At 37.8% G+C, this 18,758-nt stretch overlaps 1 protein-coding gene across 2 annotated transcripts in view; it reads left to right on the top strand.

Annotated features, from left to right (window-relative positions):
- The first annotated feature begins 1,086 nt into the window (after nt 1-1,086).
- Nucleotides 1,087-18,758, top strand: part of lmtk2 (lemur tyrosine kinase 2) — a 38,722-nt gene continuing 21,050 nt past the window's right edge. The window contains exons 1-5 of one of the 2 annotated variants that reach the window (XM_081362820.1): nt 1,087-1,698; nt 15,099-15,229; nt 15,367-15,517; nt 16,972-17,048; nt 18,501-18,619. In XM_081362820.1, coding sequence (XP_081218946.1) covers nt 1,617-1,698; nt 15,099-15,229; nt 15,367-15,517; nt 16,972-17,048; nt 18,501-18,619 — 560 coding nt within the window. In that variant the 5' untranslated portion in view covers nt 1,087-1,616. Of the gene's footprint in view, nt 1,699-15,095; nt 15,230-15,366; nt 15,518-16,971; nt 17,049-18,500; nt 18,620-18,758 lie in introns of both variants that reach the window. The other variant, XM_081362819.1, reaches the window with a different exon arrangement.

The following is an 18,758-nucleotide window of genomic DNA, read 5'->3' as shown; positions in this document are numbered from 1 at the left end:
TTGTTCAGATGCAACTTTGCTTCTTTTTAGAGAGAAGATTATTTCTCCTGGCAACCCTTCCAAACATGTCATACTTGTCCCGTCTTTTTCTAATTGTACTGTCATGAACTTGAAGATTTAACTGAGGCCTGTAGAGTCTGAGATGAAGCTCTTGGGTGTTTCGTGATCTCTCTGACCTGGGGTGAATCTGCTGGGACGTCCACTCCTGGGAAGATTGGCTGCTGTCTTGAATGTTTTCCACTTGTGAATAATCTACTTTAGAATAATGGCCTTTAGATGGTTTGGAAATGGGCGTATAACTCTTCTCAGATTGATGGCAGCAACAACTGCTTCTCTAAGATCATTGCTGATGTCTTTCCTCCTTGTTATTATGTGAACACACACACCTGAAGGCTTCAGACCATAAATAAATAATGAAACTGTGTAATATGTCATGTGTTTCATCTGAGGTTGAATTTACCTAATTTTAAGACCTGCAAAGGTCCAGATGATTTTTATTATGTCCTGAAACCATAGACTTTAATAGGGTGTCCTTTCTTTTTCACATGACTGTATAAGATCAAGAGTGATAGTGCAGATTGTCACCGCATACACGTTTGATGTAGAAATACATTTTTGTAACACTTAGCTTAGCTAATACTTATTCTTTAAACCACAATTCCAATTAAAAATTCCCCAGAAACAAGGTGTTTTACCCCAAATACCATTCTTTAACTCGTACAGCTGTTGCTGAAAGGCTATTGATTCAATCACCTTAAACAAAAAGTCAATAATACATTCTTACATTCGTCTGCTTCATACACATTTGATCAAATTACTTCAAAATCAGCCTTTTGTCATTGCGTTATGACCTCGACTGGCTCGACAATTTTGAAATCTCCATTGAGGGAAAGAAGTGTTCAGGAAAGTAGGCTACTATGGGATTTATAATACATCAAATAATTATTATTCTCCTAGATATGGATGAATAAGAGGCTTATGCTCTAAAACAAATCAGTAATCCTTCTGAAATTGTTCAGTAGCCTACAGCATGTGATGACAGTTTCACGGTTTCCTCCTAAAACAGGTTTTGCGTTGCTCATCACAGTCAACACTTTTCCTTCTCATCTCAGTGACAATGACATACTGTCAGTTTCTGTCACCAACGCCCTCGCGTGCGGCGTGCGTGCGTGACGCGGGCGGCGCGTGACGTCACGAGACATGGCGCTCGTGCGGAATAGTGATGCTGGACCACTGTGTTTACTGCGCTTTTGATTTTTCCACGAACCCGGGAGTCTTACAATGCAGGAAAAAGACACATCATCGCATTTAATCGTCCTAGAGAGGTAGTAAACGAACGAGCGGTTTCAAACGATGAGAAATAATCGTAAATAAGACGCCGGTAGCGGTTAGCATTAGCTTAGCTCGATGAACATCACAGCACTGTCGTGTTAGCTAACGCTCATAACACGACACATGACTAATATCGCACAACATGAGTCTTTGACACGGCGGATATGATGATATAGATGTACATAGACGTAGATGAGCCAATTCAGGCGTCCTTCGTGTTATTTATTTTGATGTAATAGCTGTTTATTGGTAGTTGAGCTAGTGGATTAGCTGCAGTGGTGAGGATGGAGGCTCTTCGTGCAGGTGTGTGTTTACTGGGATTTGCCACACTCACACAAGCTGCACCAGTCTCAAAAACACACGCAGGTAAGATGTCGAGCACGTTATAATGTGTGTTTGATCATGTTTCACTCATTAAGTCATTTATGAACGTTGTGTTGGATGTACAGACCTTATTTACACGGACCCCCAAATATGATCAGTCTCATGCGAGGGACCCCCATCCTAAAATTTAAATGGCAGCTATATAGTTTAATGTCTAAAGGCCCTTTGCAAAAACTAGTGATATTATAAATATGCATAAAATAGACTGTGGGGAATATTTAGCTTCAATTACGTTAGATTACTTTCTCATTTGTTCTAATTATATTGTGACATGGTACGTAATAAATCTATGCTAACACAGTACTAATATGGGACACGTCCCAAACCATGTTAGTCTTTTGTTATGGTGTCAGTAGGTGAGTTGACAGCTGACCTGCCTGTAAACAAACCACCTTGACCTTGATAAAAATTACCAGCAGATAAACTGGTTATCCAACGCTAATCCAATACGTCCATTGCTTTGCAACTGGAAATGATTCAATAATTCCTGCTTTTTGACGTATGAGCACTTTAATGAGTCAGCAGTCAGTATTGTGTAACAGGTAGATTGTAAACCTTTGTGTTGGCCTTCTGAATCATCCTGATATATTAAGGATGCATTGATGCACTGAAATGAAAATTCTGGGCTGGAACTGAAAATTCAGGTTGCACTTGGGCGAAACCAAAAATATCAATTAATTAATCAAACTTATTTGATAAACAACACTCAAATAGCTAAAATAGTTGTACAAACATTTAAATTGTACATAAAGTATTTTATATATCAACTTTTTAATAACATAATTGTCTCTAATCCACTTTTTTGGGGGGTAAAATATAAACATTTAAATGACAATAAACTGTAATGTTTGGTATTTTAATGTGACAAAATCAAAATCACATCATGACAGCTCATTCGCTCAAACTGATGGATGAGGATTATTTGTAGTGCAACCTTATTATTTAAAATGATTTGTTTCTGTCCCTTTGATTATTCTGTCCCTTTGCTTCACAAACCAGAAGTGCCAGCCATAATTTAAAACACACTTAACACAGTAGACTCGTTTGGAAAAATATTGATCGGCCTACTTCCTTATTACAGGTTGTGTGAGTTACTGTAAGGCAAAGTGTAAACCCATGCATGCATGCCACTCTTATCTGTGGTGAATGATTTACTTGGTTGGTTAGAAGGTCTTTTAGAAAGATGACTTGGGAATTACAAGCACTTTATAATCATGTTTGAGTGAACCATCGTCATGTGATGGGTTTTATTTTTAAGACCGCTTTCAAGGCCGTTTGTCTCTCAGTAAACGACTGATGCAGTTAATTAGGAAACTATGATGATGATGATGATGATGAAGAAGTCTGCGCTGACTAATAAATGTGTCCCAGACGTAGTCTCTTCACTGCTTTGGTTTTGTGATTTATATTCGTATTGATGGTTCAGGCTTGACCAGCAGTCTTGGGGTGTAAGTGTTTACTCTGACGGGGATTGTATTCGATTATGATTCTTTTGAATGATGCAGTGCATCAAGAAATCTGAAATTTGAACTTGGTATTGTATGATTCATAAATATTTCCTTTTAGAAATGAGCTTCAGACTCATATTTTTCTGGATTATTATTGCGTTATCCATCATTCTTCCCATTCATTAGTCGCTAATCAAATAGATGTAAAGAGTAAAACTATTTCCACTACAAATCAGTGTGTTTATGATAATAGATAATATGATAAATACTAGTTTGCATTGTCAAGCACCATAATGGACTGTTTTTTGTACAGCTAAAATAACTGGAAGTGGCTGACAAAGTTACATATTTAAAGTTACAAATGATTGTGCTTTCTCTCACGTTCAAACTAAGATGGATAATTGATTATTAAATTTTTTAATTAGTGTATTGAATTTTCATTGTCAGATCGATGCACTGATAAATGTTCCTCCTTATGCGTTTTGCTTTGTCTTATTAGCCTTTTTTCCTTTGGTCGTCCGTGTCGAGCGCAAGCGTCTTTCATTTCTCACAGTCGCTTCATCTTCACATTTGTGTTTTTTCATATGCAGTTGAGCTAAATCTGGAAGGAGTGCTATTTGTAGTGTGTTTGACTGTGTTTCAACTCACAAAATTCTCAGCAACAGACTTTAGAGTCAAGAAACGCCCTGTTCTTGCACTTTCAGAGGTGTTGTCAAAAAAGATTATACCTTACACACAAAATGTGACTTAATCACCATTGTTTATTTTCAGTTGGGCAGTTGCAGTGTCATGCTGTCATTATTATTCAATAACTCTGTGAGCAATCTTGCAGCAGCGCTTAAACCAGTCATTTTAGTGAATGAAAACACCTGAGCAACAGCGCTAATCCTTTACACACAGTGGAGTGACTCAACTGACTAAACCTTGCATGCAAATCTACACATTTAGAAAATTGAAAGGCTCAGTGGGTTGGAACGAAAAGTTGACGAGTCTGTCTTAAAGGGATGGTTCGGAGTAAAATCAACAGAAAGCGATGCATAAGGATGTAGTGTAACGACAAATTGTTATTTTTTCCGAAGTGTTGACAACTTAGTGTTAAAGGAGTCATGACCTAGTATTACCTTGGATACCTACTGCTGTATTATAGTCTTTCAGGCCCTTCTAAAAAAGAAAAGTGTAAAAAAAATAAACACAGAGCTCCTCAGACCCTTATTTCTGAAGGCATTATTGTCTCGCGAGATCTGATGCGATATTTTGGCTGTCGTGGACAGTCATTTTAATAATGCAAATGAGGGGCGCGTTGATTGGTGGCAGGAAGGAGGGGGTTGACACCGCAGGTGACGCTTTAGCATATCATTACAAAATGACATCATGGCGCAAATTATGAACCCGACCCGACCCGAAGTATGAGGCGCCGTTTAGGGCTTAAATCAAACTTCATTCACGCACACATATATGAAACACGCTTGCATACATACTAAGTAGTCACACATACATGTATATGAACTCTCCACGCACATAATCATTTGAGACGCGAGCACACACACACAAACTCGCGCACACACACACACACACACAAACTAGACGGCGCCTCATATATAAGCGTTAGGCAATCAATATACAATAGCCGAATTCATGATGATCTCAGTCATTTGTTGTTTGCAAAGTAACGTTAGCAGCCCTTCCCCATGTTTACCTCGAAGCTAATACTCCCGCTAGCATACAATAGCCGCATTAGCAGTTAGCTGCTGTTTGTTACACAGAGTAGAGCAATAAAAACACATTCTTACTGTTTCAATTGCAGGCAAGTGTCTGATTGTTAAAAATGGCCCCTTTTTCCCGAGCTTCGATGCCAACTTCGCCTGATATTGCCTCAAATTTGTGAAGGATTCCGGCGTAAAATGTTTAGTTAGCACAGACACATAATGTTAAGCCAGTGGGAAGGGTTGTAGGAACCGCGTCATTAAAAATGAATTTAATCCACTGGTCCCTGACAGCTTGGTCCGTTCTTGGGAGAGAAAACACATTTACATGTTGATTCTGGCAGTCAACAACAGAGCAACTCAGTGTGCACTACGTTTCTGCTTCTTTCTCGACTGAATATGAGGGGAGGAGGGGCGCCAGGGCGCACTTCCTGTGGCAGGTCTGCAGTGTCCATATATGGTATATCCAGCCCCGTCATGACGTCAAGTCGGGGCTGAAATCAAAATCTCGTATTTGAGTGCGCGTGCACGCGTGCTGGTTTATGAACCCTGGGGTAAACGAACGCTTCACTTTTAAATATCGGCTTCCCGGCCAGTGTATAATCGTTAGGCAATCATAACATACATTGATTCTCGTGGAAAAGTGAAAATTGCAGGTCATGACTCCTTTAACTAATAATTGTTGCAAACTGGTACTACCAACAAAATACTAGTGCATTTCTGGAACTGGGCGTCGTTACACTACATCCTTACGCATCGCTTTCTGCCAGGACTTTAACGTGCTTTTCCCAAATCACAGAAGTGACCTCGACGTCCAGGTTAGCGGTAGCATGAGCCGTCAGGCAAGTGTTATTTAAATAAACTCCTGATGTACTTACAAACTTTCCAATGCCTCGTTTTATGAGTACAGAACCTATTTGTACTACTGTAGAAGTTTGGTACCATTCTGGGCATTATTAGTGGGGTAATTTACAAGATACAACCTTGGATCCATTAGCGCCTGCACTAGCCATTCGGCTGATATCTCTAAATAAGCTCTAACTTTAATAATGTTCAACCGAGGGGAAAAAAGGCTTATGGGGGGGTGTTTGGCTCGAGGTCATGGTGCAAAGGACCCTAGGTTGAAATTACTCCGAACCATCCCTTTAAGGAAAATTTGTAATCAGGCTGGTTTAGGATTAACTGAGATGACAGTCAGATGTGTTTCTTATCAATATAGCCTATGTAGAGAAGTGCAACTTTTCAAAAGTGTAATTAATAGATTGTCGACAAATAAATAGGCTAAATTGGTGTAAGCTAAGCTGTTATTGCATAAGAAATGGATTATGCATTTAAGGTTTATTGTTGAAGGTAGTGAATTTATTACAAAAGTTGTGCTTTGATGGTTTTAGCAGCGGCGTTGTGGCAGAGATTGTATTGAGAGTTGTAATCCTTAAACTCTTGCAAATGTTGTATTGTACACGTCCTTTTAGCATGCTCACCCACACAGCACTTTATTTTTAGCGTACTGACAGTCAGCCGGTGAGTGTAGACCTGTTCCTTTCCTAACACACAGATCATCGTTAATCCCAGATCATCATCATACATAAGGCACAATTTAAGATCACATCGCATGTGTAGTTTAAACACTCATCAGTCCTGACCAACATATAGGCTCATTGGAAAAATGCGTTTTTAACTCACGTTTGCTTTTGCTAGCACTATTGGTTGGTTAGGCGTAGTTTAGGTGGTTGATTTTCAAATGTGATTGAGCATTTTAGCCCCACTCACTGGACATTTCACTTACGAACAACAACCAGATTCATGTTCATCTGTTTCGGATAAAACTGAGCACGTTTTAAGGGTGTTTTCAGACCTGTAGATCATTTGCTTTGTTCCGAAACAGCGACTCAATTTGTTAAAATGTTGCATTTTATTCTTGGTTCGGTTCGCTTTCACAAGGTAACATTTTAAAGTGGAGCAAAATGTGTTCATGCAAGTCACATGTGAGTGAAGCTGTCCTCTTATATTATGATATTAAGAGTTTCCTCTGCTTCATCTATCAAGATGGATTGGCAAGTTCGCTCTGATTGGCTTTATCTGTGACACACGCAAACACTTATACGAATGTAAACAAAAGGAATCGCCGGTGCAGCACAGATGTCTACTGATTAAAATAATTTATTAAAGGTGCATAACAATAATTTGCAAAACAATTGTTATGCACCTTTAATAAATTATTTTAATCAGTAGACATCTGTGCTGCACCGGCGATTCCTTTTGTTTGAATTGTTCTGTCCTGCCCTGGTTGCACCGGATTGTCTGTGGATTACAGAAGCGCAGAGAACTCTCTTTTCAATTGACTTATACGAATGTAGTCGTCATTCCCGCTCTAACTGATTTTATATTTTTAATTATATTTAAAATTATATATAATTTATAATGCAGTTAGAGCGGAAACAAGGCTTCGTTGAGGCAGCATTCTTGCAATGCACAACATTTTAAGATAAAGAGGCGCTCTATGGTTTTCAGCTACGATCAGACACTGCTGCTTTTTATATCACACAACCAAACCGAACCGCTCCAGAGTTCGTTTTCATTTGGGCCGAGACGACCTCGTTCAGGCGATCTCGGAGCCATTGTTTTGCAGCTGGCACATTCAGTGAGCCTGGGTTGGCTCGGATGCTCCTGGACTGCAGTGATGCTCCGTCTACTTGCCGCCCCATCACCTAACACATGATTGATCTGGGTCATGTGAGATGACACGTGTACCAGAGAGAGAGAGAGAGAGAGAGAGAGAGAGAGAGACAGTCTCAGTCTAGAGAGCATTTCATATTTATATGCATGTATGTGTGTATATATGTATATATATGTTTATTTATTTATATATATATGCCTCCCCTTGCAAGATAGTATTTTTTCCCCATTTTCCTGGAAGAGAAAGACTTTGAGTTTTAGATGCGAATGTTACCAAAAACTTGATGTGAATGACCTCAAAGCTAACAGAAGCCACAGAGCTCCAGTTTATATTTTAATGCTGTTTTCAAATCTAAAATAAATGCTGGTTGAGTTAAAATGAAACCAATTTGACCAGACTATTCTAGGGCATTATGAAATCAGTTTTATTTTTTCCAAAATTCCATTTTTTTTTTGTTGACTCCATTTTAATGGTTAAATGAAATGTTAGTAACCAAAAAGCATGCCTAATTAATTGAAATCATGAAACTTATACAATTTCACAAGAGTTTATTAAAAGTTTAATAAAAATTACATGTTTAGGGCCCTATGATTTTTTTTTTTCTTTTTTTCTTTTTCTCAAATTCAGTTTTTTTAATAATAACCAAATTCTTTGTTTTCTGTTTTAAGTTTTCTGGATTCAACTTGAATGGTTTAATAACATTTTAATAATCACATTTTTTTTTATGTGATGTGTATTTAAATTTTTCTGGCAATCAAATGAAGGCATAAAATATTAATTTAATTTATCTTTTAATCATATGAATGACTTTTCCAAAAGTGATGCACAACAGAGCTTTAATGTTAAAAATAAAACATGGAATTTTTTTGAGATTATTCCTTAAAAAACAAAGTTTTAATCATTTATTATTAGTGTTAGCATTATTATTACATTAAGACGTAGCTAAATTCAACTGTAAAACAGTAATATATATTTCACGTGTGCTCCTGTGTTTGTGTGCGGGAAATTAAACCATTAATTCACACAGAGACACGCAGAACATGCACCATTCATATTTAAATAGTATTTTTGCAGTTTAATATTCACAGACACTAGTTTATATCGCGATTTGACTAAGTGTACTGACCTGCTTTTTATTTATTCATCAACAATTTGACAAATTCCGTGAAATTCCATGTTACACAATGAATTCCATTTTTATGAATGGATTCCACGATTCCGTCCACGTTTTCCGCATCGCGGAAATCATAGGGCCCTACTATTCAAATAATCGAGTGGTAGTTTATTGGATGGTAGTGTCATCCCATAAGGCACTAGCTAGCTCTACGAGTTTTGTCTTCAAGTGTCCGTCTAAAACTCCATCTGAATCTGTCCACACATATGCCAAATCGAGAAGAAAACACCCTGTCCAATTGGGTCATCTCCACTTCTGTGTGAGCGAACATCACTTCATTATGCAAGAGAGACGAAATAAGAGCTGACAGCTTGGTGTTTATTGGCCTGGGAAGCAGTTGAATAATTCGTGCTGCTTGCCAAGTCATGATATAAACTCATGACTCAGATAAGAAGAACAAACGGGTGGTGATTGTGCTGCTGCCCACCACTTGTCACTCATCAGAGGAGCGGGAGCACTGACCGCAGTAATGATCTCTCAAACTGAGCGGAAACCCTGCCATCTTTTGCTCTCGCTTAGTCTCAGGTGATGCGTCGACGCTTCTGCCTTTAATTGTTTCATTTTCAGAGCACATGGCGCAGCATTGTTGTTGATTTACTCCCAAACTCAAGAAATAAGTAATGTAGTGCAGTCTCTTGCTCACAGCGGTCATGTTCTGTATGTATGAAACTGTCACTCAAATGAGCCACCATTTATTATTAATAATTAAACCTTTGACCTCCTTTCAATTGGGTGTTGTAGCCGAGAGTCGGAAAGTTTTACGTTCACACCCTGCAAACTATGAACTGTTGTGCCCTTGATTGACGTCACTGTACCTTAAGATAGTTTATTTAAAATCTGCGTAAAATTTGTACAAATGTTTGTGATTTGACTACCATATTGAAATACGGGAAGGAATCTCCTAAATTAACATTTTGTGTGTTGCAGGGTTCATTCTAGTAATTGAAATGGGTGATAACCATAGCAGTGTTTTAGTATCTGACACCTGCAACCAAGAAAAATGTATACCAACAGTTTAACACATTCGGTGTCAACAGTTTTTCAGGAAAGAAATATTAGCAACCGGAGGAGTATTAATGTCTAGCAGTTTATGGAGATAGATTGGTGTCATAGTGTCAGGACACATCTGTTTGTGGGTCGATGACATATAAGAGTGTTCATTATAAAAGGAACATTTGTGAAAAGGAAAACATTTAAAAATCGTCCAAAACGTCAAGTTAAAAAAAAAAAATTTTTTCTAAACATCATGTGGTTTTTCCATAAAAAAAAAAACACATTGTCCGTTAAATTCATAAAATGTAGGTTTTCAAGTCTCTCATTTGAAATAAATTGTTGTCCATTCATTTAACATATTTTGCAAATTGACTGGTTACCAGAAATTCTGGTAACTCACCACTACCAGATTTGCTGTACATTAATAACTTGATTGGCTTGTATTGTCCACTTTATTTATCTAAAAAAAAAAAAAAAAAACACGTGTTAAAGTTCTGGAAACAATTACATTTACTGTCGTGTTTTGGGAGGTTTGTGTCCTTTCTACAGTATCAGTTTCTGTCACTTTACTGTGTTACTGGGCATTTGTATTATATTGAACTAACTTTGGTTTACTTCATGTGCCTGGGTCTTGTCTCTCCTGGCTGTCTAGCAACAGGTCTCTCATGTACATCCCACAGCTCTCAGTGTAATTGCAGGGTTAGATTATAATGTCATTTGATTCTGTACTCAGGAGTTCAGGTGTACATTACAGTCAAAGGGATGTGGCTAGTAGGGCTGGGTATCGTCCAAAAAGTTTCGATACCGATACCTCGACTTCGATACCGGTTCTTTTTTTTATACCAATTTTATGAAATCAGTTTTAACAAGATTACACTATATAGCCTATTGCCTATTGTTTGTTGACTTTTTTTTACAGACTCATATAGGCCACTGGGGTGCGGAATATATATGCCTCATGCTCAAGCGCACATAAAGCTTGCCGCAAAGCTCTGGCAAAAGTAAAGAAATAGCAAGACATTTTAATTGTTTATTAATAAACTAGTGTGTTCTGAGTCAGTGTTGGCTGCAAAGATGAGGTTGACGTTGCTGACTCGTCATCTCCACAGTATAGGCTAGAGTATCAATCAAAACTAACTTTAGCTGGACATTAACTTTATTCTTGAGCTGCTGTAAAGCCCAAAAATCTCTGTTACTTTAATTTCCTATTATCAATGTAAAGCCGCTTTGGAACAATCTACATTGTTAAAAGCGCTATATAAATGAAGATATTTTTATTACATAATCAGAGAGCATTTGTTTTCGATTTGATTTGGTTTGTTTAAAAATAGACATTTCAAGCTTTCTATATGCCTATTTCTCATGTCTCTTAGGCAAGTAGCCTATACGCAGAGTTTCGGTTCATTTATGGCGTGCTCCAGTTCTTGCAGTCGAAGACGGAGCGACTTTCTGCTCGTAAGTTTATTTCGTGTGCTGTCAAGTGCTTTGTCAGATTTGTTGTGTTGCTGGTCTTGGCAGCAATTATCTTGTTGCAAATATTGTATTGCACGGTGTTGGCATTGAGTTTGGTGAAATGTAGCCACACTTTTGATCTTTTCCTCATTTTTTCCATCTATGGGGGTTAAGACCCTTACTACAGCCTCACTTGTGAGCCACGTCTCTTGGCGTAACCGGCATTTTCCTTGATGCCTCACCACAGCCAATCATGCTGTGTGCTTATTGGCTCACCGACATTGACGAGATAAATGTCTTGGGTATCGAAATATGGTACCGAACGACAAGAGATTTTTTAAAACTTGATAGTATCGAGGCAATTCGGTCGGTGCCTAAAAAGTATCAAACTTGATACCCAGCCCTAGTCTCTAGATGGTAACTCCCCTTCTGCACAAATCAAAATAGCAATTTATATTTATAAAAATAGCAAAAGAATTGCAATTTGCTGCTGCTCCAGTTAAATTTAGGAACATAATATATTTTAAATAATTATATAGGCTAAGAACGTCTCTCTTTAAATAAAAAAAAAACTGTCTGTATTGCTGCAGCCGGCAACAATGTTTAAGACAACTTGGGATTGTGCACTTATCCAGCAGAACTTATCCTTTGTTATTTTTCAGATGTATTCATGGCATCAAAATATATCAAAACGATATTGTCGTTTATATTGGATCTGTGCTGCTCTTAAAGTGACAGCAGCCTAATGAACCTGCTTCCATCTGTGTGATTAATGTTAATGAAACAACAAAAGAGAAAGTCACTCACTCCTATTGACTGAATAACTTCTGTAGCTTTAATAAGGAGCATTGTATATTTTATTCATACAGTGGGAGACTAAGTAAGTTGTTTGTTGTTTTTCTTTCTTCTTCCCAAGTTTTTTTTCCCCATCAAATTTTTTGCGGACTTATAAAAAGTGTTACAACAGTATGATTCTAACTAAAATATATTTTGCTAAAATATTTTGCATTCAAGTCATACCAAACTGTACAGAAAACATACTAAACCGTGACTCTTAAAACGAGGTACGTCCAGAACCATCATTTTTGTGTACCTTTACACCCCTAAAACACAGTAAATTCTTGTTTAAAAAGATCAAGGCATCTTTTCCACACCCTAATGCTGTCACTGAAGTTTAAATCAGGGAAATCTGTCTCTCATACTCTCAAAGGGAAGGACCAGTGGATATGAATCTTACATGTGAGATTATGGCAGAACGAGAGTTACTATCGAGCCACGAGTCGACCAGTCAAAGACCTGTGTACAGCAAACCACCTTTTATGAGTAGGTGTTCAAAATAGCTCAGTCTTTGCTACTCGTGTTTCATGCTGTTCTGTGTGTGGCCTGTAGGATTACTAAAGCCACATTTATTACTATTATGGGAGATCATGCCAGCCACTGCTGAGAGATTCGTCTTAGAATATTATCCATACATGCACATCCTTGTCATCTAATTGCTCAAGACAAACTACTGGGTTAGCAACACGCCAAACATGCACAGACACGTGACACTGGCGGCCCAACTCATCTGATCTCAGATCTGTTACTAACCTCTCCTGCCACCAATTATACAGCCTGCTGTTCGAAAACCCCAAGGGGTTGTTTTGTTTTGATGAGAGGAATGGAGAGCGGTGTTAATGGTGTTGTAGTGACAGAACAGGTGCTAAAGCACATCCAGCCTTTCATCACTTGATATCTGAACTGCCTTTGGAGGACAATGTCTTGCAAATGGTTTGTGTGTAAGGCCCCTGAGAGATCCGACACGTCCCATAATCTCTCAGAGAGAGACAAGGATGGAGAAAGCATTTTACATCTAGTGCAAAACTTCAACGAGCACCTTTTTTAATTTATTTATTTATTCATGATGTAGCAAATTTTGAGGTATTGTAGCTGTCTTCTGAGCTGTTCATATAATCCGTCTCTTAAGTACACAGAAAATAAGGAAAATGCATTTTAAAATTGACTGGATGAGCTAGGGGTGGGCGATATGGCAAAAATATCATATCACGATTTTTTTCAGGAAAATCACGATTAACGATTTTATCACGATTCTTTTTATGTTGGTTGTACTATTTTGTGATTGAGCATTACAGCCAATCTAATGTCCATATTCTAAAAACAATGCCTTAGGTAGCAAAATAAAAAAATAAAAAAATGGTGGACAGGGGCAAAGATAAAAATATTTGTCATTATTTTCTTTGTTATTAAATATTAAGATTAAATATACACATTACACATACACAACTTAATATACAAATTAAATAGGCTAAACAGTGCTTTATGTTTTCAGCTACAGGTGTATTTAACAGTAGCATTGCAGAAAGTAAATGAACAAATATGAAAATAAAACAAAACAGACTTCATTGTATAAATTATACATTGATACTTATTAAAGCTACTATTAAAATTATCAGTCAAGAGCAGTGAGTGATTTTCTCTTTGCATTTTGTTGTTTTATTGACATTAAAGGGATAGTTCTCCTAAAAATTCAAATTATCATAATTTACTCTCTCAAGTTGTTTTAAACTCGAATTAGTTTCTTTCTTCTGTTGAAAAGAAGTTATTTTTGAAGAATGTGGGTAACCAAACAGTTAATGAACCCCAGTGACTACCATAGTATTTTCTTCCATGGAAGTCAATGAGGAACGGCTACTGTTTGGATAGCCACATTCTTCAAAATATTGATATTAGAAAAATATTAGAAAATATTAGAAGGAAATGAATACAGGTTTGGAACAACATTAGAGTGCGTAAATGATGAGATATTTTTTATTTATGGGTGAACTATCCCTTTAAAGACAAGCGGCAGCGTGTTTACTATTAAGCCTACTACTGTCTCTTTAAGAGTTGCGCGCGACGCGTCTAATATACACGCATTTGACAAGCAGATTTTCTCTCAATTTTCTCAAGTTTGCTTTCACTTTAGACATAACCGACTTTGTTTATGTAAACCTTGTGTGTATTTAACAGTATAAGCACAATAAGACTCGAAAGATAACTTAGTCCAGTATCCAGGCGCTGGTAGACAGGCTTTTAGTGCATTTGAGCTTCACATGTAGGCTACGCGCTGAGGAACGCACACGTTAGAACAGCGCATCAGCACGCGAATTAAATGTTTAACCGACAAGGCATTAAAGCAAATTATGAACTTTTGTTAACTGCAGTCTCCCGTTCCGCTGCGTCAACATTTTATGTGAATATATACGTTCGCGTTGTTCAGTAGGCTATGTTGGGACAGAGGCGCCAGAACAGATATAGGCTAATGCACGATTCTACGATATTTCTTCAAAAGCAGATCGTGGAGACATTTTAATCGCCCACGATCAAAAATCGTCATATCGCACACCCCTAGGATGAGCCTTATTTGAAGCCACTGCACTAAATTATATGTTAATGCAGCACATTAAGACATTACTACAGTGAGATATATTCAAATAAATTCGGTATTGTGATATGGCTTAATGCTTTATTTATATCAGTCCTCTATTTTTATTTTACACTAGTACAATAGCATTATTGCAATATTTTTTATTTTGTTTAATATTTCTATAATTGCTACTAGAGCTGTGCTATATATTGCAGAAAAACAAAATGTGGCAATATGAGTTTTTATTTGTATATTGTGCATCCCTAATTGCTACTGTAAACAACCTGCAAAATATATACAGTGTGTCTATCGGATGTGTGTGTGATGTGACGTGAAGTGTCAATGCCCCCATTACAATCAGTTCTTGGTGTTAAGTAGGCCTCTCTTGATGGCGACCTGCTGTGTTGCTGCTACTCTAGAAACTGTCCTGGAGTACCTCTCATTTCAAATAATACTGGATACTACACAAGGGATTCCCTCAAAGAGATTATCACTTGATTCGCTAATCAGGTGTTTGTGTGTTCAGCAGAGGCTGCTGGTGGATATGTGGATTTCTCTCTGGCCATCCCGCTGCTGCTGTCTCTGGCTGTGTTGGTGGCCCTTGTGGTTTTGCTGCTCAACTGTGCTTCCTGCTGCAAAGAGCAAGATATCAACTTTAAGGTGAGTGAAATCTTCTCTCGCATCTTTCTGTCTCTGAAGTCTGTATATTGTTTTGGAGCAATTTCTGTTCCAACAGTTCAAGAGTATTTCTTGAGTGTCGCTAATATTCATTTCAAATGTGATTTGTGATCTGTCAGGAGTTTGATGACCACTTTGAGGATGAGGTTGATTTCACGCCCCCAGCGGAGGACACCCCCTCTATGCAGTCGCCCGCGGAGGTTTACACCCTCGCTGTTCCCCCTGTGCCCCTCCCTGGACCCCCTCACCTCCAGCTGCCCCGCTTAACAGGTCAGAAGTCTGTATTTGGGTTTTTTTATGTAGCCTATTTATTTAAATAATGTTTTTTTTTTTTCACAATTCACATCCTGCCCAATGTTGTCCTACAAGCAATATTTATATTCAAGGCAATGAAAACAAATGTAGTGAATGTAGCCATTTAGGCTATGCTATATATTATGTGCAAAAAAGAATTATAATCACATTACATTGTAATATTGTAACAATATTACAATTTAAAAACAAAAGTAAAGCAGAAGTTAAAATCATTAAACCGCAGGCTTAATGTTCAGTGGTAAGAGGAATACATTCACTCACCTGATCTTAGTAAATATATTAGCCTACATTTGATTACCCCATTACAATGTCTCTTTATAGTTACTGCTATCATAAAAATACACTTACTTGTAGGTTTACAATGCTACATATGGCACATTTAATGTCCAACAGCAAATATTTGATCAAAATGTATATTTTATTCAGAAATGTTACGTTCCTATTTCTATTGCGCTCTGTTTGGCGTACGGCGGCGCTCGTTCACTGAAGTCTGTGACGTTTAGCAGAGACTCGCTTGCAATTGTCTTGTCCACTCCTGACTCCACTCCACTTTCTAACATACAGATGGAGAATACCTGTGAAATGTAAGTTTTGCACTGAGGAAAACACATCTCCATCAGATCTCTAACAGAGTTCATTGTGAAGCATTATCTATTGTGAAGGGTAATTTCATCATGGTTGTTGTAGCGCTGTGCTGGAACTTCTTTTCAAGGAAGTACAGTGTCCATTAATGGGTAAAGCTACAGTAACGTCTTCAGCTAGTCAGCCTGAGATCCTTTCACTCTAAACCGGTTATATCTCTTAAGCCTAGTGGTGAATCTTTTATGAGGAGTGGGATAATCTTTCTCTTTGACCAGAATATCAGTTATAAAAAAAAATCCAACATTTGACCATATCATACCGGCAATTATCATAGCTTTTGTAACGTCATTAATTTAAAAATGTCTGTTTCTCCAATTAGTCAAAACAATAGCACAACACGCATGCTCATATGACATCATTTTTGGATAATCCATGTGTTCACAGTCTCGCAGAGCCAAAGCACAGTCAAAAAAATGTTCTTCTGCAAAATGCATGCAGTTTTGTTTTTCAACTGCTAGAGGGCCAAAACTTACATAGTGCACCTTTAAGTAAAAAAAATAAAAATAAATGGTGCTGAAGTCTTAGAGTAGATTAATCGCTCTCAATATCCAAACATGCTTCTGAAATAAACCGTATTATGATGAATGAAGGGTCAGTCTTACATAACTAGTTTAGGAGTGATAGATTCTATTGTCTTTGTTATTCGGAAGGTTTCCTGTTCATTTTAAGCGTTATATTCAGATTAGCTGTCTTTTTTCCTACTCCTTGCATTTGCTGTTTATTTGGTCACATTGATCCATTTCTTGTTCTTATATTTGGTGTTTTAGACGTCTCATCAGGTCCTCACGTGGCACGACACTCTCTCAGTTACATTCAGGAGATCGGGAACGGCTGGTTTGGAAAGGTAAGCCTGTCTTCCTGTATTTACATTATACTCTGAAAGTGTGAAGGTGTATTGATAGACTTTTGTTTTGCGACACACTGACTTCTGAAGTTTTTGTCAAGGACAAATGTACAATTTCTCCTGAGGTTAATCTTAAATAATCGCATCTCGTGATCTTGTTGGTACATGCTCTCATCTCTATGCCGGGGACCCTCGGAGGCCATAGTTTGACGTGTACAAGGGAGCATTATACGGCGCTCAAGCTGTCCTCCCGTTGCCTGCGTGTGGATGTGTTTACTGAGATTTAGACTTAAGGGAAAACCTTATTTCCTGTCGTTTTTCCTGCCATGGGAACATCCTCATCTGAGCCACCTGCTCACGATTTGATTTGATTACGATTCATGTGACTACTTGGTACTTTTAAATCAAAGTATTTATAATGGCCCATTAAGAATTTACTTCCAATATATTCTATTATTAAAACAAATGGAAGTGATTTGGCAAGTCAACTGTAGGTTACATTTGCCAGCGTATGTCCCAACATTGCAAAGAACCAACAGGAAAAGAGATGTGTGCTTGTACTAGCAGCAAACTTGTAGTCAATGAATACAAACTTCAGCATATTCTGAATCTCTAACATTTAATAATAACTTCTAATCAACATCCTCCTGTTATGTGCAATGAACAATATAATCCTTCAGACAGACACGAAAAAAAATAATAATTATGAATAAAATTATGAACCAGCAGCTCTCATACAAAAATAAAGCTTGTGGACTTACGCATATTCTGAATAATTAGTAACATACAAAGCCGCTCTTATACACAACTAAATAATAAAGAGTTATGAATTGAAATTGTTGCTGTATACCACAATCAAAAACAGCTTATACAAAATAGTAAATGAACATCTGCAGAGAGCACAGTCAAAATGTAAATTTTTGTGACTAGGATTGCACTGACACACACTGTGACTGTGGAGTGCCGTACAGTAAACCTAAGTATAACAGATCGGTTTACAGCATGTTGATGTGAAAACTGAACTATACAGAAAGCAGCTCTCATACAAAAATACAAAATGGGTCACAATGAAATTGCCAATTTTCCATACGTTAGCTTTTAACGAAGAGGGTGTCTTTCTGATTTCGCGCTCACCATCGTGCGTCTCTGTTATGCGCACGCCACAGACTGTCCGGGAACTGCACGTCCGCGCTTCAGAGTTCCTCCTTTTGCATTCAGTCAATATTACGTGATTAGAGAGAAAAAAATAATTTAGAAAATCGATTTTTGACATTTGTGAATCGCGATGCATCAAAGAAACTTTTTTTTCCCCCTACTCCTACTGCGCTGTGATCCACCCATCAGGCCTTGTTTTCAGGAAGGACTTGGTTCCTCCCTAAATCAATTGGCAGTTGATTCGGTCAGAATCGATTCTATATCAGACAAATTTCTTTGTTTGTCGTCTTCTGACAGGTTCTGCTCAGTGAGATCTACATGGACCCTGCAGTCGCCCGAGCCGTTGTCAAAGAGCTGAAGGCCAACGGCAGCTCCAAAGAGCAGAATGAGTTCCTGCAGCAAGGCGACCCGTTCAGGTAAGAGAGGGCCTTTATCGGCTCTTCTGTATTAGGTTGGATATTAAGCTTTTACTTTGTAATGTATGTTATATTAGCTGTGTTTTCAATAACACATAGTAAGTCAGTTTTTTTAACCCATAAAGTTTTTTTTTTCTTT

This window comes from Scardinius erythrophthalmus (genome assembly GCF_964197995.2).
Source record: "Scardinius erythrophthalmus genome assembly, chromosome: 1".
NCBI lineage: Eukaryota > Metazoa > Chordata > Actinopteri > Cypriniformes > Leuciscidae > Scardinius > Scardinius erythrophthalmus.
The sequence above is the reverse complement of the archived record's forward strand: the minus strand, read 5'-3'. Positions and strand labels throughout refer to the sequence as shown.